Source organism: Nematocida homosporus (genome assembly GCF_024244095.1).
Source record: "Nematocida homosporus strain JUm1504 chromosome Unknown 4449, whole genome shotgun sequence".
NCBI classification, from domain to species: Eukaryota; Fungi; Microsporidia; genus Nematocida; species Nematocida homosporus.
Window position 1 is genome coordinate 38,109 of NW_026250682.1, and position 13,726 is coordinate 51,834.

Genomic DNA, 13,726 nt, shown 5'->3' on the forward strand with positions numbered 1-13,726 from the left:
CCCACAGCCACACCATCTCTACTCTCCCAGCGTCTACTTCAAAGCGCACTTCGTAAAGCCCGCAAGAATGACATTGTCCGGGTCAAAGACCATCTCTGGAGTGAAATAACCAAAGGCGAAACAAACCTCGATCACATCTACCACACTGTCCATGAAAAGGAAGTTTCTACTCAATTCTATCTTGTCTCCCTCCTCCATCTTGCCAATGAAAAGAACCTCCGAATTACATCCATCCACCCCAATACCCTTGCCCCTCTCACCGACCTGCACTTAACCGCCCCAACTCAACAATAAACTAGTTCTAATCTAACCATCCATACACTTTATTTAATCTCACTTTCAGTTTCTTATTGCCTTCAGTTGCTCACCACTTTCATTTACTCATTACCTTCAGTTTCTTATTGCTTTCAGCTACTCACCACCCAATCCTAACTCAATTATAACAACTACCTCCTAGTACACAATAAATCCAAACCAATTCAACTTAACCCAACTTAACTCAACTTAACCTAACTTAACTCAACTTAAATAAACCTAACTCAACTTAACTCAACCCAAATTCAACTTAACTCACCTTAACCTAACCTAACCTAACCTAACTTAACTTAACTTAAATAAACCTAACTCACCTCAAAATCAATCCAATATCACCTCAATCCAAACCCACTTCAATCCAAACCCACTTCAATCTAAACCCACCACAACCCACCTCAACTCAACACCAACACCAACACCACAATACCTACTAAGCACAATATTTTTTTACTCCTTCCATGCCAGAACTACGCCGGTGTGTGACTATTTATCCTCCCATGCTTGATATCATTATGCACGTTCCAAAAGAAACTCTTGAAAATCACCAACTAAAGCCAAATACGATTGTTTCCTATTGCGAGAGTAAGCACAAGTCTATCTGCCAGTTAGTACAGGACAGAATAGATAGTAAAACAAGCTCTCCTACTTTTTTAGCTGGTGGTGCTACTTTCAACACTCAAAAGATACTTTCGCGTTGGTTGCAATGTGACTTTTTTGGAATTGTTGGTCATGATGTTTATGGGACTATTCTAGCTAAGAAGATGGAGGGTACTTTAGTCAACATCCATTTAGACCGGACTTCAGTATGTTCGACGCAATGGGCTTTAGTTTTCTTATCTGGTGATGAACGTACTTTAGTAGCTAAACAGGATGAAAGTATTTGTTATTCCGATAAGGCTAAAGAGCAAATAGCTGCTTTAATTGATCAGCACGCCCTTTTCTACTTTGTTTCTTTTACCTTCTTTCTTAAGAACGTTACTCAAGATTCTTTAGCTATTATAAAGACTAAAGCTAGTAAAGGATTCTGTTTGGTAGTGAACTTGTCTTCTGTAGAGGTAGCTACTCTATTTAAAGCCCAAATTCTTAGTGTTTTAGCCCAGAGTGACTTTGTGATTGGGAACAAAGAGGAGTACTCTGCTCTTTTTGATGAGAGTGATATAAGTGCTTTACCGGGCCATTTAGCTAAGTTAGGGTGTGGCTTTGCCATTACTGATGGGGCCAAGACGGTTATTGGCCAGATTCCTGGTGGGCCTTTAAGAACTGCTCAGCCCAAGACTCTTTCGCATGAGCTTAATACTAATGGAGCGGGTGACTCTTTTGCCGCCGGCTTTATTGGGGCTTTGAAAGACCAAAAGACTCTACAGGACAAAGATGTGCTTCCTTTATTGCAAGCGGGTATTGAGGCCTCTGCCGAGTACATTCAGCAAGTAGCCAACATAGTGCACAATTAGTTAGTGTTGAGTTAGTATTGGGTTGAGTTGAGTTGAGTTGAGTTGAGTTGGGTTGAGTTGAGTTGAGTTGAGTTAGTATTGGGTTGAGTTGAGTTGAGTTGGTGTTACACTAACTCAATTAGATGATACTAGATTTAGTATTAAGTTATGACTGATTAATAATTAAATTAGTGATTCAATTGGTGTTGTGTTAGTATTGGTGTTGATATTGTGTTAGTATTGGTGTTAGTATTGATATTGGTGTTGATATTGTGTTGGTATTTTGATTTGATAGTTAAATTAGTGATTCAATTGGTGCTGTGTTAGTAGTGTTTTGGTAATGATTTGATAGTATTTTGGTGACGAATTAGAAGTTATCTTATCTGACCAATTGTAAGAAATAAATTAATCAATCAAGTATTTTTGCAATGACCGTTATTACCCAAAAAGGAAAAATTCAAAGTCTCTACTAATAAAGTGTTTGCAAAAATTAGCACTATGAGTCTCAAGAAATCAGAAACCAAGAAGCCTAGTGAGAATGATCGCTATGACGATATAGATATAGATACGCATGAGCTACGAGCACATGCTATTAAAAGTGAGATTGCTAATCATGGTCCACCCCGATCTTCGACTAAGGCCGAAAGTATTTCTAATTTGAACAAAAGACTGCTCTACTACTTATTAGCTGGTGTTTTCATCATTAGTTTGGTTGGACTAGCTGTGGCCTGGAATATACAGATGAAGAGTATGCCTGAACTTCAAAATGAAAGTCTCACTAAGCTCCTTTTGAATCTGGTGATTGGCTTTTTCTGGAACGAAGGGTTTGGAGTAGCCGCACTTTGGATGCTTTTTTTGGGCGGTTCAACCGTTATTTTAACTTACCTCTCCGATCTAGCTTATCGGCATCGAGTACGTCTCTACTTGGGTCTAGCTTATGTTTTACAAGCGACTTTGCTTATGGTGGCCACTGGAATAATTGCTGGTGTGATTATCAACAACTTTTATTTGGCACCAAGCGGTAATTGGAGTTCACTTCAGGTGGGAATTGTAGCTGGATCCGTTATCTGTTCCGGAATTGTCTCGGTCTTGGTTTCTTGGGCTGGTGTAGCTAGACATTTTGGTGCAGCTAAAAGCGCAATTGATGTAGATCTACCGATGATTAGAGGCCTTAATAAGAAAGGAGTTCCCTACTACGAAAGCATTTACAACATAGTTCAGGAATCTCCTCCGCCCACCAATCCAAGAATAACTTCTGAAAGTCTCATTCAAGGCACACTGGCCCTCTATGCCACGGATCCAGAGAAAGCCGATAGCATTTTAGATGAACTAAAGAAAAGCAACCCAAAATTAGGCGGGGCCTTATCAGATCTTGTTAAATCCCAGGACAAATTGACTATTAGTGATAAGACACCCTTAATATCCAACCATAAACGCCCGGTAAGCAGCACTCTGAGCAATAAGATCAAAAAAGCCTTTCGGGAATCCAATCTAGTCTATCTCCATGATCTAGATCTGGCTCTCCAAGAACATGTATCTGACTATAATGCAGGTGAATCAAAGGGCACAGCAACCGGCCTTACACATGCAGAGCAAGTAGCTAGAGGTGCCCGTCGCATGCGTTTGGTCTTCCCCTGGATCCTTGGGCTTTGGGTAGCCGGTATTTCTCTTGCTGCCGGCTCAGTTCTTTTCATGGACTCCTTCACCGACATCAAAGCATTCGCTACTTTGTCCAAAGCTGTTTATAATCCTGCGACGGGCTTCAGCGGTTCCGGCGCCGCCCTGGGCATCTTTACCATTATATGTTCTATTTGGACGTACCTTACTACTATGAAGTTCTTTTCTTTCTTCCTAGGATCGATAGTTGGTGAGTTCAAATCTGGCCGTAGTTTTGGCATGTGCTTAGTCGAGTCATTCCGGAAAGTACTCGTTAATGCCGCTAGATTAATTGGTGGAGGATTTCTTCGAACTGTCTTAGCAATGTTTACCCTACTTAGTTACTTGATCTTTTACATTCCCGTCGGTTTGGTTAAACGAATATCTGGCAAGGAGCCTCTCATACCAAATCTATCTCTAAATGTTATTCTGGCCAAATTCTATATTCTTATATCAACGATGTTCTTAGCAGATTCTCTCTTCCGAGCTTTCTCTATTGGAATGCTCCCACTCGACGGCACTACTTATCAAGACAAAGAAGACTATTTGGCTAGTCAACCATCCTATTGGTTTAGTCGCAATGTCTTCTTTGCCCTGGCTATTATTTGTCTTATCGCTATCTTATTCTATCTTCTCTACTACTTCTCCGAAAGCAATTCTAATGTCTCCAACACAACCCAAGCCGGCGCAGTAGCCAGCAACATTGACCGCGAATCGGTCAAACAAAACATTATAACTATTATGCGCGTATTCTTTACTGCTTTCATATTCGTCGGTCTTATCATTCCAGCTGTCATTGTCAGTTTCTCTGCTCGGCGCAATCTATCAGATTACACTGCCGGGAACAAGTTCCATTGTCCTGACTCCGCAGCCGCCAATGTCCCCCAGGCAGGCGCCAATTAGATCGAATTTAATGCAACCATCACTATCACTAGTGGCAGGCGTAGATGTATTAGGCTATCTTTAAGTTTAGTTTTTGTTAAGTAGATAAGTTCTGAATAAATAAGTTCTGAATAGATAAGTTCTGAATAGATAAGCTCTGAATAGATAAGTTTTGAATAGATAAGTTCTGAAAGTATAAAATTTGAACCTAACCCAATAAAATAGATAGTCAAATTAGTAGATATTCAAATTAGTAGATCATCAAATTAGTAGATATTCAAGTTAGTAGATATTCAAATTAGTAGATAGTCAAATTAGTAGATTATCAACCGGAGTCGAGTTTAAATTAAGTTTAAGTTAGGTTAGGTTTGTGTTCAATTTATTGCTTAGGTTTAAGTTAGGCTTAAGTTGAGATAAGACACTAGACCATCTCAATACCATCTTAACCTATTTTTTACTTATCATAATCACAACTATTTACTTATTAAATCAACATACCCTAACTCAACTCAATACTAACTCAATACTAAACCAACACAACACCAACTCAACCCAATACTAAACCAACTCAACTCAATACTAAACCAACTCACTACTAAACCACCCGCAGATTTTTTAGCCATGAAACCACTAACTGTTCGTACTCTTGACCGAGGACCCGGTAATCCAGCAACTACCATCAAATACCAAGAAGAAAACACCGCAAATGCACAACACAAAGAGTATCTTAGAGCCGTTAAAGAAGTTAAACTTGATCATATTTTCCGTAAGCCGTTTGTAACCGCACTCGAAGGCCATACTGAAGGCATTACTCGGATAGTCGGCTCAAAAACCAACAACGATCTAATTGCCTCTACCGACTTCTCAGGAGCCATTAGTACTTGGGATCTATCCATTAAACAGCAAATCCAAACCATTCCTTCCTTCTCTACACCCCGGGCCCTCTCTTTCCTCCACAACGACCTTATCTACTCACAAGCCCAAAGCATCTTCATTCAAACCCATTCTCCCACCACTCCTACTCCTACTACAACTACAACTACTCCTAGTGAATTCTTAGCTGCCGCTACAGTTCTAGATCTTTCTTCTTTTGATTCGACCTTTGTAGCAGCTACTGTTGATGGGATTAACATTTTTGACCACGACCGAATTAAACCTATTGCCACCTATGCAACCACTCGTCCTCCCAAAAGAATCATTCTAGCCAGTCCACAAGCCATCTATACTGCCGAAGACAACCACTTAGCCGGCTACGATACACGCACAGGCAACCAAGAATTCCTCATCCGAACTAGTTCAGCCATCAATGCCTTTGCCATCAACCCGCACAAACCAACCGAACTAGCCACCGGGCTTAATAGTGGCGAAGTCCATCTCTACGATATTCTCTTTACTAAGCAAAGTCAAGCCCATTACACTCCCCCTAATAAAATCTTACGTGGTCATCCTAAGGCCATCATGGACCTCACTTACTTCCCCAACGGCCAAAAACTAGCTACTGCCTCCCTCGACCGCACCATCCGTATTTTCGGTAACAACCTCACTCATACTCAAGAGCACATCTACCACAACCGAAGAATGCAAGGCATCAATGCTCTTTTCTGCACCAACGACAGTCACTACCTCCTATCCGGCAGCACAGACACTAACCTTCGTATCTGGCAAGCCAATCCCAACCGCCCCCAAAAACTCCTCAACAAAACAGAAGAGGACTCCCGAGCCCTTGGCTCCCTCCTCAAGCGCAAGTACAGCCAAGTCAACCAACTCTCCACACTCACTCGCCACATCATTCTCCCCCGGGTCCTCAAAGCCGAAGCCCGCAACCGTTTCCACCACCTCCAAGCCCAACAGCGCAAAGAGCAAAACCGCCAGAACAACCATTCCAACTAGATCCATTTCCTACCAATTTAATAGAATACACATCTACATATTTATCTTATCTACACATTAAGTTAGTCTTTATTTAACAAATAACTCACTATCTAATTTCGTCTAATTCAACTTAAATTATCTAATACTTCAACTACATCAATTTAATACTATCTAAATACTACAATCTTAAACTAACTCTAACTCAATCTAAGCCAATCCAAACTAACTTAAACTAATTCAATCTAATACATCAATATAAGCCAATCCCAAACTAACTTAACCCCACTCCAAACTTAAACTTAAACCCACTCCACTCCACTCAACCCCATCCTATCTCAACTCTAACTTAAACTTTAACTAATCAAATCAAAGCAACAGAATACATTATTTTTTAGTTTTCTTTTATTACCCCCCCAGATGAAATACGGAGTTTGCAGTTTTAGTGGCCACTCAATTTACAGAGGAAAAGGTCGCATTGTTGTCTTTTCAAATGGATCTTCCTTTTTATTAGGTAATAGAAAGAGTCGTAGTTATTTTATGCGTAAAATGAACCCTAAGAAACTTAGCTGGACTTTGGCCTCACGAATTAGTCGTAAGAAGGCCACAGCCTTTAAAGTCTCTAAAGTTCAAGCACCAAAGGTAGTTAAGTCAATTCGGTCCTTTGTTGGTCTTTCCTTAGATGAGCTGAAGAACAAAATGGGTGCTGAGGAGGTAAAGCAAGAGCCTTCAGTGCGATTTAGCAAACGGGATAAGATAAAGAGAGTTTCACAAAGCAACTAATAAATGTGATTAAGTGATTGAGTTAAGTTATGTTATGTTTTGTAGTGAGTTAAGTTAAGTTAAGCTGTGTAGTGAGTTAAGTTAAGGTAAGCTTTGTAGTGGTTACCCATTCCAATACTAACTCAACCCAACTCAACATAACTCAACTCAACATAACTCAACTCAACTAGTACTTATTTGAGTGGGTCGTGGATGGCTTACGATGAGTGGCAGAATGGTCGAGTGGTCTAAGACGCTAGATTCAGGTTCTAGTCCTCCGGGGCGGGGGTTCGAATCCCCCTTCTGTCATTTTGGTCTTTTTTTTACTCGCCAATGGATCCCCAGGAAGTGTCGCAATTGTCTGATAAGATATACTATAGTGATACTTATGAGGATGCGCAGGCCAATATATATAGACATGTGATTTTACCGGCTGAGTTGTCTAAACACGTGCCTAGAGATCGGTTGTTAGAGGAGCACGAATGGCGAGCACTGGGTATTATGCAGAGCAGTGGCTGGCAGCACTATATGGTTTTCAAGCCAGAGCCGCACATTCTCCTTTTTCGCAAGAGGAAGGTCTGTGCTGGCAGTGATTTTGAGTTGACTACAAAGTCACAGTGATAACTCAACTCATATCTATAATAAACATATACCTTGCTTATATCTAGTTGTATTAAGATGGAGTTAAGTATTGGGTTGGTATTGGGTGGAGTTGGTATTGAGTTGTGTTTGGGTGGAGTTGAGTTGAGTAGGTATTGGGTGGGGTTGGTTATCTAATAAGAATCATAACGTAACTCAACGTAACTTAACTTAACTCAACATAACTCAACTCAACGTAACATAACATAACTTAGCATAACTCAACTTAACTTAACATCTGTTGATCTATCTAATTGGTGCTTAAATTTTGTCCATGCCGTTGTTGATTGTGTCGGGAATGCCGAGTTTGGCTAAGAAAGAACTCTTTTTGGGACTGGTGGAGACTTTTAGTCGAGAGTATTCGCTGGTGGTGGTTGGCCAGGAAAGGATTGGAGTGGATTCGCGGGAAGAAGTAAGTGTTCTTAAGGCGGCTGTTCAGAATAAACTATCTATGGATGTGCTAGTTGCGGTTTATGCGCCTTTGCACATGAAGAGTTTGCGGTATGAATTGGCTAGTTTAGCTCGGAATTGTTCCATGGATATGGCCCATGTCTATTATAGAGGTGAATTTGGTGAAGGAGGTGAGCTTAAGGAGTTGGAAGTACAGCAGGCTTGTTTGCAAGGTAGTGCTGGTCTTGGGTTAGGCTGGGAGTTTATTCGAGTGGATCCTAATGGAGAGAAAGAGTCGGTGGTGGTTATGCAACGGATTTTTGAAAAACCTCGTGATGGTGATCGTTGGGATAGGCCTTGTTTGACAGTTGGGTTAGTGGATGAACGAATGAAGGCTGTAGTGGCTGAGGAGGTGGCTAGTGTGATTAAGAAAACAAAGAAGAAGCGAGTCTCGGCGACTAAACTTATTCCGCAATTGGATGATGCTAAGTACCTAACTAAGGTTAAAGAAGTAATTAACCAGGTAATGGATGAATGGAAACAGAAAGAAGTTGTTCCCTTAGGCGTATCTCGGCAGGCAGAACGGGACTTTCTTGCTTCAATTAAGATGAACCCGCCACAACTCCCAGAAGTCAATCGGATCTTTAGAGAGTACCTTGAGAAGTATTTGCACAACTAATAAATTGGGTTAGGTTTGATTGGTGTTGTATTGTGTTGTGTTATGATGGTGGTGGTGTTGTGTTGGGGTTGTGATGGTGTTTAGGATTGGGTTAGGATAAAGTATAAATAAGATAATACCTTACTAACCGAATTCATGTCTCACTTAAATCTAGTATAGTAATAGTTAAAACAAACTCTGTTAGTATTTAATCTTTGAAATCAGAACAATATCAATGTTCGTGTTAGTATTCGTATTCGTAATTGTCTTTCTATAAACATAACTTAATTCCATCTACTTGCTAACTCAATACTTCCCTCTTGATCAATAAACCAAACCTAACCCAATCAAACCCAATCAATAAACCAAACCTAATACTCATTCAATACTAACTTAATACTAACTTAATACTATACGCGGGTTGTGTGGGAGGTAAAGGTGTAGCCAAATACTGTGTTCCAAGGATATGTGCGGGTGTAGATGTCTTGCTTGAGATGTAAGGAAAGGCCTTTGGAGATTCGGCGTAACTCTCCTTCGTAGCTGCGCAGTGGATCAGTTATAGCCAGTGTTAACCAGCCATGTGCGAAGTGTTTGGCTGGAGTTTTGATCTGGGAGCCGGCTCCGCGTAGATATAGATGCTTATCTGTGGCTAGTGCTAATTCAGTGAAGCAAAGCTGGCGGCATTCGGTGAGAATAAGCAGGAGGACATAAGGAGGTATGAAAGACGAACTGCGCGGGTAGTAGGTCTTGACTCGACTGATCATATACTCTTGAGTTGATTTGGGAATAACTACGGACTCACCAGTGCTGGCTTCCATAAAGAGTTTTAGGAAGGTTTGGGGAGTTTTGCCGGTGAAAAGGATCCAGTCATCTTCGGGATAAAGCTCTTTTTCGGGCATCGAAAAAATTGGGATGGACCGGGAGAAGTACTCTAGACAGATAAGGTTATTTGGGGAAGAAACTCAGCAAAAGCTTAGTAGTGCAAAGGTAAGAATAGTTGCTCCTGAAAATTCCGATATTCTGCCATTTTTAATTCGGCTTATTACCCAAATTGGTAGTCAGTTGGTGACTGAAAAAGATCGGGGCGAGGTTGATTGGGTTTTTGTAGTTGATCAGCCGGATACTGTGTGTTCTGATGGTTTAGATAGCAATCAGTTGTATATTTGTACTAAAACCTTAAGCATTGCCAAAAGCAACCCAATACTAACCCAATGCACTCCTGCTCAGATTGATAGTAGTGTGTATCGCGAGTATTTAAACATTCTGGCCGGAGTCGCGGTGCAAGAGTATATCAAAACAATGGCCGGCATCCAGACACTCGATCATTGGAGTCTCTTAGATACCTTAAAATAAGTTAACTTAACTTGCTACTAACCCAATACGGACTCATTTGATCTCATTTTGATCTTAACTAAATATTAACTCAGTTTTATCTCTATCTTATCACATCACATCACATCTCAACCCAACGCAACCCAACTCAACTTAACTTAACTCAACTTAACTTAACTCAACCCAACTTAATCGGAATCAAATAAGTCTGCTAAGGTCTGCTCTAAAGTACTTTGGTCCTCTTGTGTGCTGGAAAAGATTCCGGAGGGTAATGACATAGACATCGACGGCGATGAGTCTTCAATAAACGTGTGTGATTTGGCTGGAGTAGACTTATATGTCTTGGGTGTGGATTTAGCTACGCTAGTTTTGGATTTTGTAGTGATATCAGAAGTGGGGTTGGTGTCGGTGGTGGTTGGTACTTTGGTTGTTTTAACGGCTATTTGAACGGCTTTGAGATGATGGTAGGCACGAGTTCGTTTGTTGCCACAGAGAGCTGAGGCCTGAATCCAGCTGGTGTAGAGCTTACAGAGAAGTCTTAGGTGCTGGTAGTGTTGCGTAGAGGGGGTAGTGTCGGATTGAGCTTGAATTTGTGCTAGTCTTCTGTGGTAGATGGGTGTGGCTTGGTTGAGGAGAGAAAGACCGAATTTGCTTTGAATGAAGTCTTTAGCCGTAAAGGGCTTTTCTCGGGGCTTCTTGCTTGGGGTTGTGCTGGTGGTATTCGGGGCATTAAAGGGATTAGGAAGATGGGAGTGATCGGTTTGTTCGGTGGACTTGGTAGTGTTAGAGGTCTTAGAGGTGCTTTTGTTCATTTGGTAATAAATTTCTGGGTGTATTGGATTAGTATAGTGATACTGTGGGTTAGTATTTGATTTGAGTTAGATGGCATCGAATTGAAGAAATCACGATTAGTGGGAGTATATCACGATTGGGGCCCTTTTTTGCATGCCTGACCACCGGGAACAATCTAATACTTTGAAAAGACAAAGCGTTCATCTGGCCTTTGTAGATAGTATCGCTCCAGTAAGTAGTAGCGCGGGCCAGACCACTGCACGCGGTTCTATGAACTTAACAGATACGGCTTCGCGACGACTATCAGCAACCGATTCGATTCCTTTAGCCCCCCTTCGCCATTCAAGTAGTGGGTTTACGCGGCAGGTGTTTGTGGACGGAAAGTCGGTGAGTGTACCAATGCGAAGACAGCAATCAACCCAGTCAATTATGCTAATGCCAACCCAATCCAGACTAAGCATAGGCAGTGTTGCTTCGCTGGAGTCATCCACGCCGGCTGCTGTTAACGCCGTGCTCATCGGCAGCTACGATATGAAACCAAACTCGGCCCCAAAGCAGCCCGCTCAGGAGTTGCTACTCTCGCCAAAAAGCGGTAGCAAAGAAAGCGTGCTACTGCCGGGTAACCTTCATAGCGCGTGGGTTTTGCTGACGGCTCGCTATCATGAACTTCGTTCCTTTTTTACCCGTGATACTGGATTCTTTCCGGTTCTTTGTTTTGCTTTCTTCTTCTTTCTACTGGCTATTCGCACGATAACTTTAAGTCTGACTGAGCTAATTGCTTACTCACAAGAAGACAAGGAAAGAAGTGGTGATCCCTTTTTGTTTGCCTTGCTGATGGATGGTTTGGGCGGGTTTGGGATGCTGGCTTTGATTTTTGGCTTTCGCCATCGCTATATGGTGGTTCGCACTATTTATGTGCTGATTGTTCCGTTGTTTGTCCTGTTGTGGGGCGGGACTTTTTGGTATATCTATGCGGATATTGGGGGGAAGATTTCGTTTGTTTCGGTGTTTAGTATGCTTTTGTCCTACTTTGCCATTGTCATTGGATACGGAACTGCCTTTGCGAAGTTAAAGTTCTTCGCTTTGCCCCACATGCAGTTTTCCTTCTTGCTTATCTTTTCTTCCCTACTAGTCGCTCAGCGCCAGATCGTTGTTAACAACTTTGCGACTTTTAGCGAGATCGCCCAAAGAGCTATCCAACTAGCAGTGATATCCACTCAGCGCGGCTCACTTTTACAGCACCGCTTCTCGAATAAGGCTGGTAATATGCTTACAAATAACTATCAAAAAGAGATATCTGTTTGCCAAACTCAGCTGTTTATTGAGATCCTTTTTGTTGAGTTTATCTTGATTCTATGGTACTGGTGGTCTAAGAACATTATTGTGCGTATTAAAGAAGCCGGAAAGATCACTGAGCCCACTCGAGTTGAAGAGATTTCAGGGCCCTCAACCAAACTAGCCTACTTCCGCTGCCTTGCCACCTTTATCATGTGCCAGATCATTGCTTTGCTACTCTTTAATATGCTAAACATGTCTATCTTCCAAACCCACCACAAAGTACTCCAACCCCAACCCAGTCTAATGACAACCCGATACTAACTTTAATCCAATACTAACTTAACATCTCCTAACTTAACATCACCTAACCCCACACCACCTAACTCAACACCACCTAACTCAATATTAGGCCCATCCAAATATCAGCCTTTTACTCTAATTCTTAGTGCTAATTTAGGTTTCCTTTTAGGGGTAGATTCACAGTTGATTTCGTCGGGCCTAGGCTTTTTAAACCCATAAATAAGGTTATGTGCATCCTTTTATCATGAAGTTACTCGCTTTGTTAGGAACTTGTGCCCTTACTCTTTTTGAACTAGCCCGGGCTGGTAACACTGGTGAGGAAGTCGCTGTAGCCAACACTGCCTCTAATACTGAGAAAGTCCAAGACAAACACGACTTCTTTGCCATTGATGGCTTTGACTCCTATTTCATGCCCTCTGTTTGCCCAATCCAATGCCCAATTCAATGCCCTCCTGCGTGCCCACCGGCATGTCCACCTGCCTGCCCTCCTGCTTGTCCACCTGCGTGCCCCCCTGCTTGTCCTCCTGTTTGCCCAATCCAATGCCCACCAGCATGTCCTCCCGCTTGCCCCCCTGCCTGCCCTCCCTCTAACTGCTCGCCAGGCTACAACAGCAATGTTAACATGTTCTTATACTCAATCCACCGTGCTATCCGCCGCGCCAAAACACCAGCCCAGAGGGCTGCTTTAAGAAGGCAATTACAAGCTTTGATCGCTAGAGGAATTGAGCTACTCCGCTGCCAGAATAGCTGCGTCTCCTACTACTGGATGGGCGACTTCACCAACCCCAAAGCCCGCTTGAAGCGGCTTTCTAGCATCCTTCATCAGATCCTCTGCCAACTCACCCCTGAGAACCAGAACGCCTTGGTCTGCCAAGGATGGATGTAATTGCCCAGACTAGTCAATAAATAGTAAATACTTTGCACGCTCCTCTACAATGTTCAATGCCGAGGCCCACTTTCTATCTCGCTCGTCAACCCAGCCAAATAGTGAGAATAAAGACATGACTGTTTGGCTAGGCACTACTGCTTACGAACACCCGCCTAAGAAGAAGAATCGATCCGAAAAGGCCGATTATGAAAATATCACATGGGCCGTCGCCCAGCAACTAAACCAACACTTCACCAACTACATCGCCCAAATGGTCAAGCAAACAACCAACATGTCCTTGCTAGCTCTTTTATCTAAAACCGAGCTAATGGGTGCTTTGGCCTCCCCAGTTCCCCATGCCGCCCCACAAGAAGACCCAGAACGAACCGGCATCATTGTTAATGAGACCAAAAATACTCTAGCCATCTCCATTAACGGCGTAGTCAAGATCTTTCCCAAAGCAATGTACAACTTCTTTCTCTACGTGGAGAACAAGAAGTACTTCTTTATCGGGCCGGCTATGAAGATAGATAGAAAATATACCAAGTAAATAAA

General features: G+C 42.2%; 13 protein-coding genes across 13 annotated transcripts in view; 11 read left to right on the forward strand and 2 right to left on the reverse strand.

Annotated features, from left to right (window-relative positions):
• Positions 1 to 109, forward strand: part of NEHOM01_0860 (condensin complex subunit 2) — a gene marked incomplete at both ends in the record, with an annotated part of 1,392 nt that extends 1,283 nt beyond the window's left edge. Inside the window, one exon of the mRNA XM_051489738.1 lies at positions 1 to 109. This exon is cut by the window's left edge and continues 1,283 nt beyond it. Within this exon, the coding sequence (XP_051345698.1) occupies positions 1 to 109 (109 nt within the window).
• Positions 110 to 773: 664 nt separating this feature from the next.
• NEHOM01_0861 (adenosine kinase) lies at positions 774 to 1,766 on the forward strand (the record flags this gene model as incomplete). The annotated part of the gene is made up of 1 exon (XM_051489739.1): positions 774 to 1,766. One exon carries the CDS (start codon positions 774 to 776, stop codon positions 1,764 to 1,766), a length of 993 nt encoding a protein of 330 aa, XP_051345699.1.
• Positions 1,767 to 2,243: 477 nt separating this feature from the next.
• NEHOM01_0862 (uncharacterized protein) lies at positions 2,244 to 4,304 on the forward strand (the record flags this gene model as incomplete). The annotated part of the gene is made up of 1 exon (XM_051489740.1): positions 2,244 to 4,304. The coding sequence occupies one exon, from the start codon at positions 2,244 to 2,246 to the stop codon at positions 4,302 to 4,304; it is 2,061 nt and encodes a 686-aa protein (XP_051345700.1).
• Positions 4,305 to 4,904: 600 nt separating this feature from the next.
• Positions 4,905 to 6,173, forward strand: NEHOM01_0863 (DDB1- and CUL4-associated factor 13; the record flags this gene model as incomplete). Its single annotated transcript, XM_051489741.1, has 1 exon — positions 4,905 to 6,173. One exon carries the CDS (start codon positions 4,905 to 4,907, stop codon positions 6,171 to 6,173), a length of 1,269 nt encoding a protein of 422 aa, XP_051345701.1.
• Positions 6,174 to 6,572: 399 nt separating this feature from the next.
• NEHOM01_0864 (large subunit ribosomal protein L24e) lies at positions 6,573 to 6,935 on the forward strand (the record flags this gene model as incomplete). The annotated part of the gene is made up of 1 exon (XM_051489742.1): positions 6,573 to 6,935. The coding sequence occupies one exon, from the start codon at positions 6,573 to 6,575 to the stop codon at positions 6,933 to 6,935; it is 363 nt and encodes a 120-aa protein (XP_051345702.1).
• Positions 6,936 to 7,247: 312 nt separating this feature from the next.
• NEHOM01_0839 (cyclin-dependent kinase regulatory subunit CKS1) lies at positions 7,248 to 7,535 on the forward strand (the record flags this gene model as incomplete). The annotated part of the gene is made up of 1 exon (XM_051489717.1): positions 7,248 to 7,535. One exon carries the CDS (start codon positions 7,248 to 7,250, stop codon positions 7,533 to 7,535), a length of 288 nt encoding a protein of 95 aa, XP_051345677.1.
• A 292-nt stretch (positions 7,536 to 7,827) lies between these two features.
• Positions 7,828 to 8,622, forward strand: NEHOM01_0865 (protein KTI12; the record flags this gene model as incomplete). Its single annotated transcript, XM_051489743.1, has 1 exon — positions 7,828 to 8,622. The coding sequence occupies one exon, from the start codon at positions 7,828 to 7,830 to the stop codon at positions 8,620 to 8,622; it is 795 nt and encodes a 264-aa protein (XP_051345703.1).
• Positions 8,623 to 9,011: 389 nt separating this feature from the next.
• On the reverse strand, positions 9,012 to 9,500 carry NEHOM01_0866 (uncharacterized protein; the record flags this gene model as incomplete). Its single annotated transcript, XM_051489744.1, has 1 exon — positions 9,012 to 9,500. The coding sequence occupies one exon, from the start codon at positions 9,498 to 9,500 to the stop codon at positions 9,012 to 9,014; it is 489 nt and encodes a 162-aa protein (XP_051345704.1).
• Positions 9,501 to 9,513: 13 nt separating this feature from the next.
• NEHOM01_0867 (uncharacterized protein) lies at positions 9,514 to 9,954 on the forward strand (the record flags this gene model as incomplete). The annotated part of the gene is made up of 1 exon (XM_051489745.1): positions 9,514 to 9,954. One exon carries the CDS (start codon positions 9,514 to 9,516, stop codon positions 9,952 to 9,954), a length of 441 nt encoding a protein of 146 aa, XP_051345705.1.
• A 167-nt stretch (positions 9,955 to 10,121) lies between these two features.
• Positions 10,122 to 10,745, reverse strand: NEHOM01_0868 (uncharacterized protein; the record flags this gene model as incomplete). Its single annotated transcript, XM_051489746.1, has 1 exon — positions 10,122 to 10,745. The coding sequence occupies one exon, from the start codon at positions 10,743 to 10,745 to the stop codon at positions 10,122 to 10,124; it is 624 nt and encodes a 207-aa protein (XP_051345706.1).
• Positions 10,746 to 10,878: 133 nt separating this feature from the next.
• Positions 10,879 to 12,324, forward strand: NEHOM01_0869 (uncharacterized protein; the record flags this gene model as incomplete). The annotated part of the gene is made up of 1 exon (XM_051489747.1): positions 10,879 to 12,324. The coding sequence occupies one exon, from the start codon at positions 10,879 to 10,881 to the stop codon at positions 12,322 to 12,324; it is 1,446 nt and encodes a 481-aa protein (XP_051345707.1).
• Positions 12,325 to 12,547: 223 nt separating this feature from the next.
• Positions 12,548 to 13,189, forward strand: NEHOM01_0870 (uncharacterized protein; the record flags this gene model as incomplete). Its single annotated transcript, XM_051489748.1, has 1 exon — positions 12,548 to 13,189. One exon carries the CDS (start codon positions 12,548 to 12,550, stop codon positions 13,187 to 13,189), a length of 642 nt encoding a protein of 213 aa, XP_051345708.1.
• A 49-nt stretch (positions 13,190 to 13,238) lies between these two features.
• Positions 13,239 to 13,721, forward strand: NEHOM01_0871 (uncharacterized protein; the record flags this gene model as incomplete). Its single annotated transcript, XM_051489749.1, has 1 exon — positions 13,239 to 13,721. One exon carries the CDS (start codon positions 13,239 to 13,241, stop codon positions 13,719 to 13,721), a length of 483 nt encoding a protein of 160 aa, XP_051345709.1.
• Positions 13,722 to 13,726: the final 5 nt, after the last annotated feature.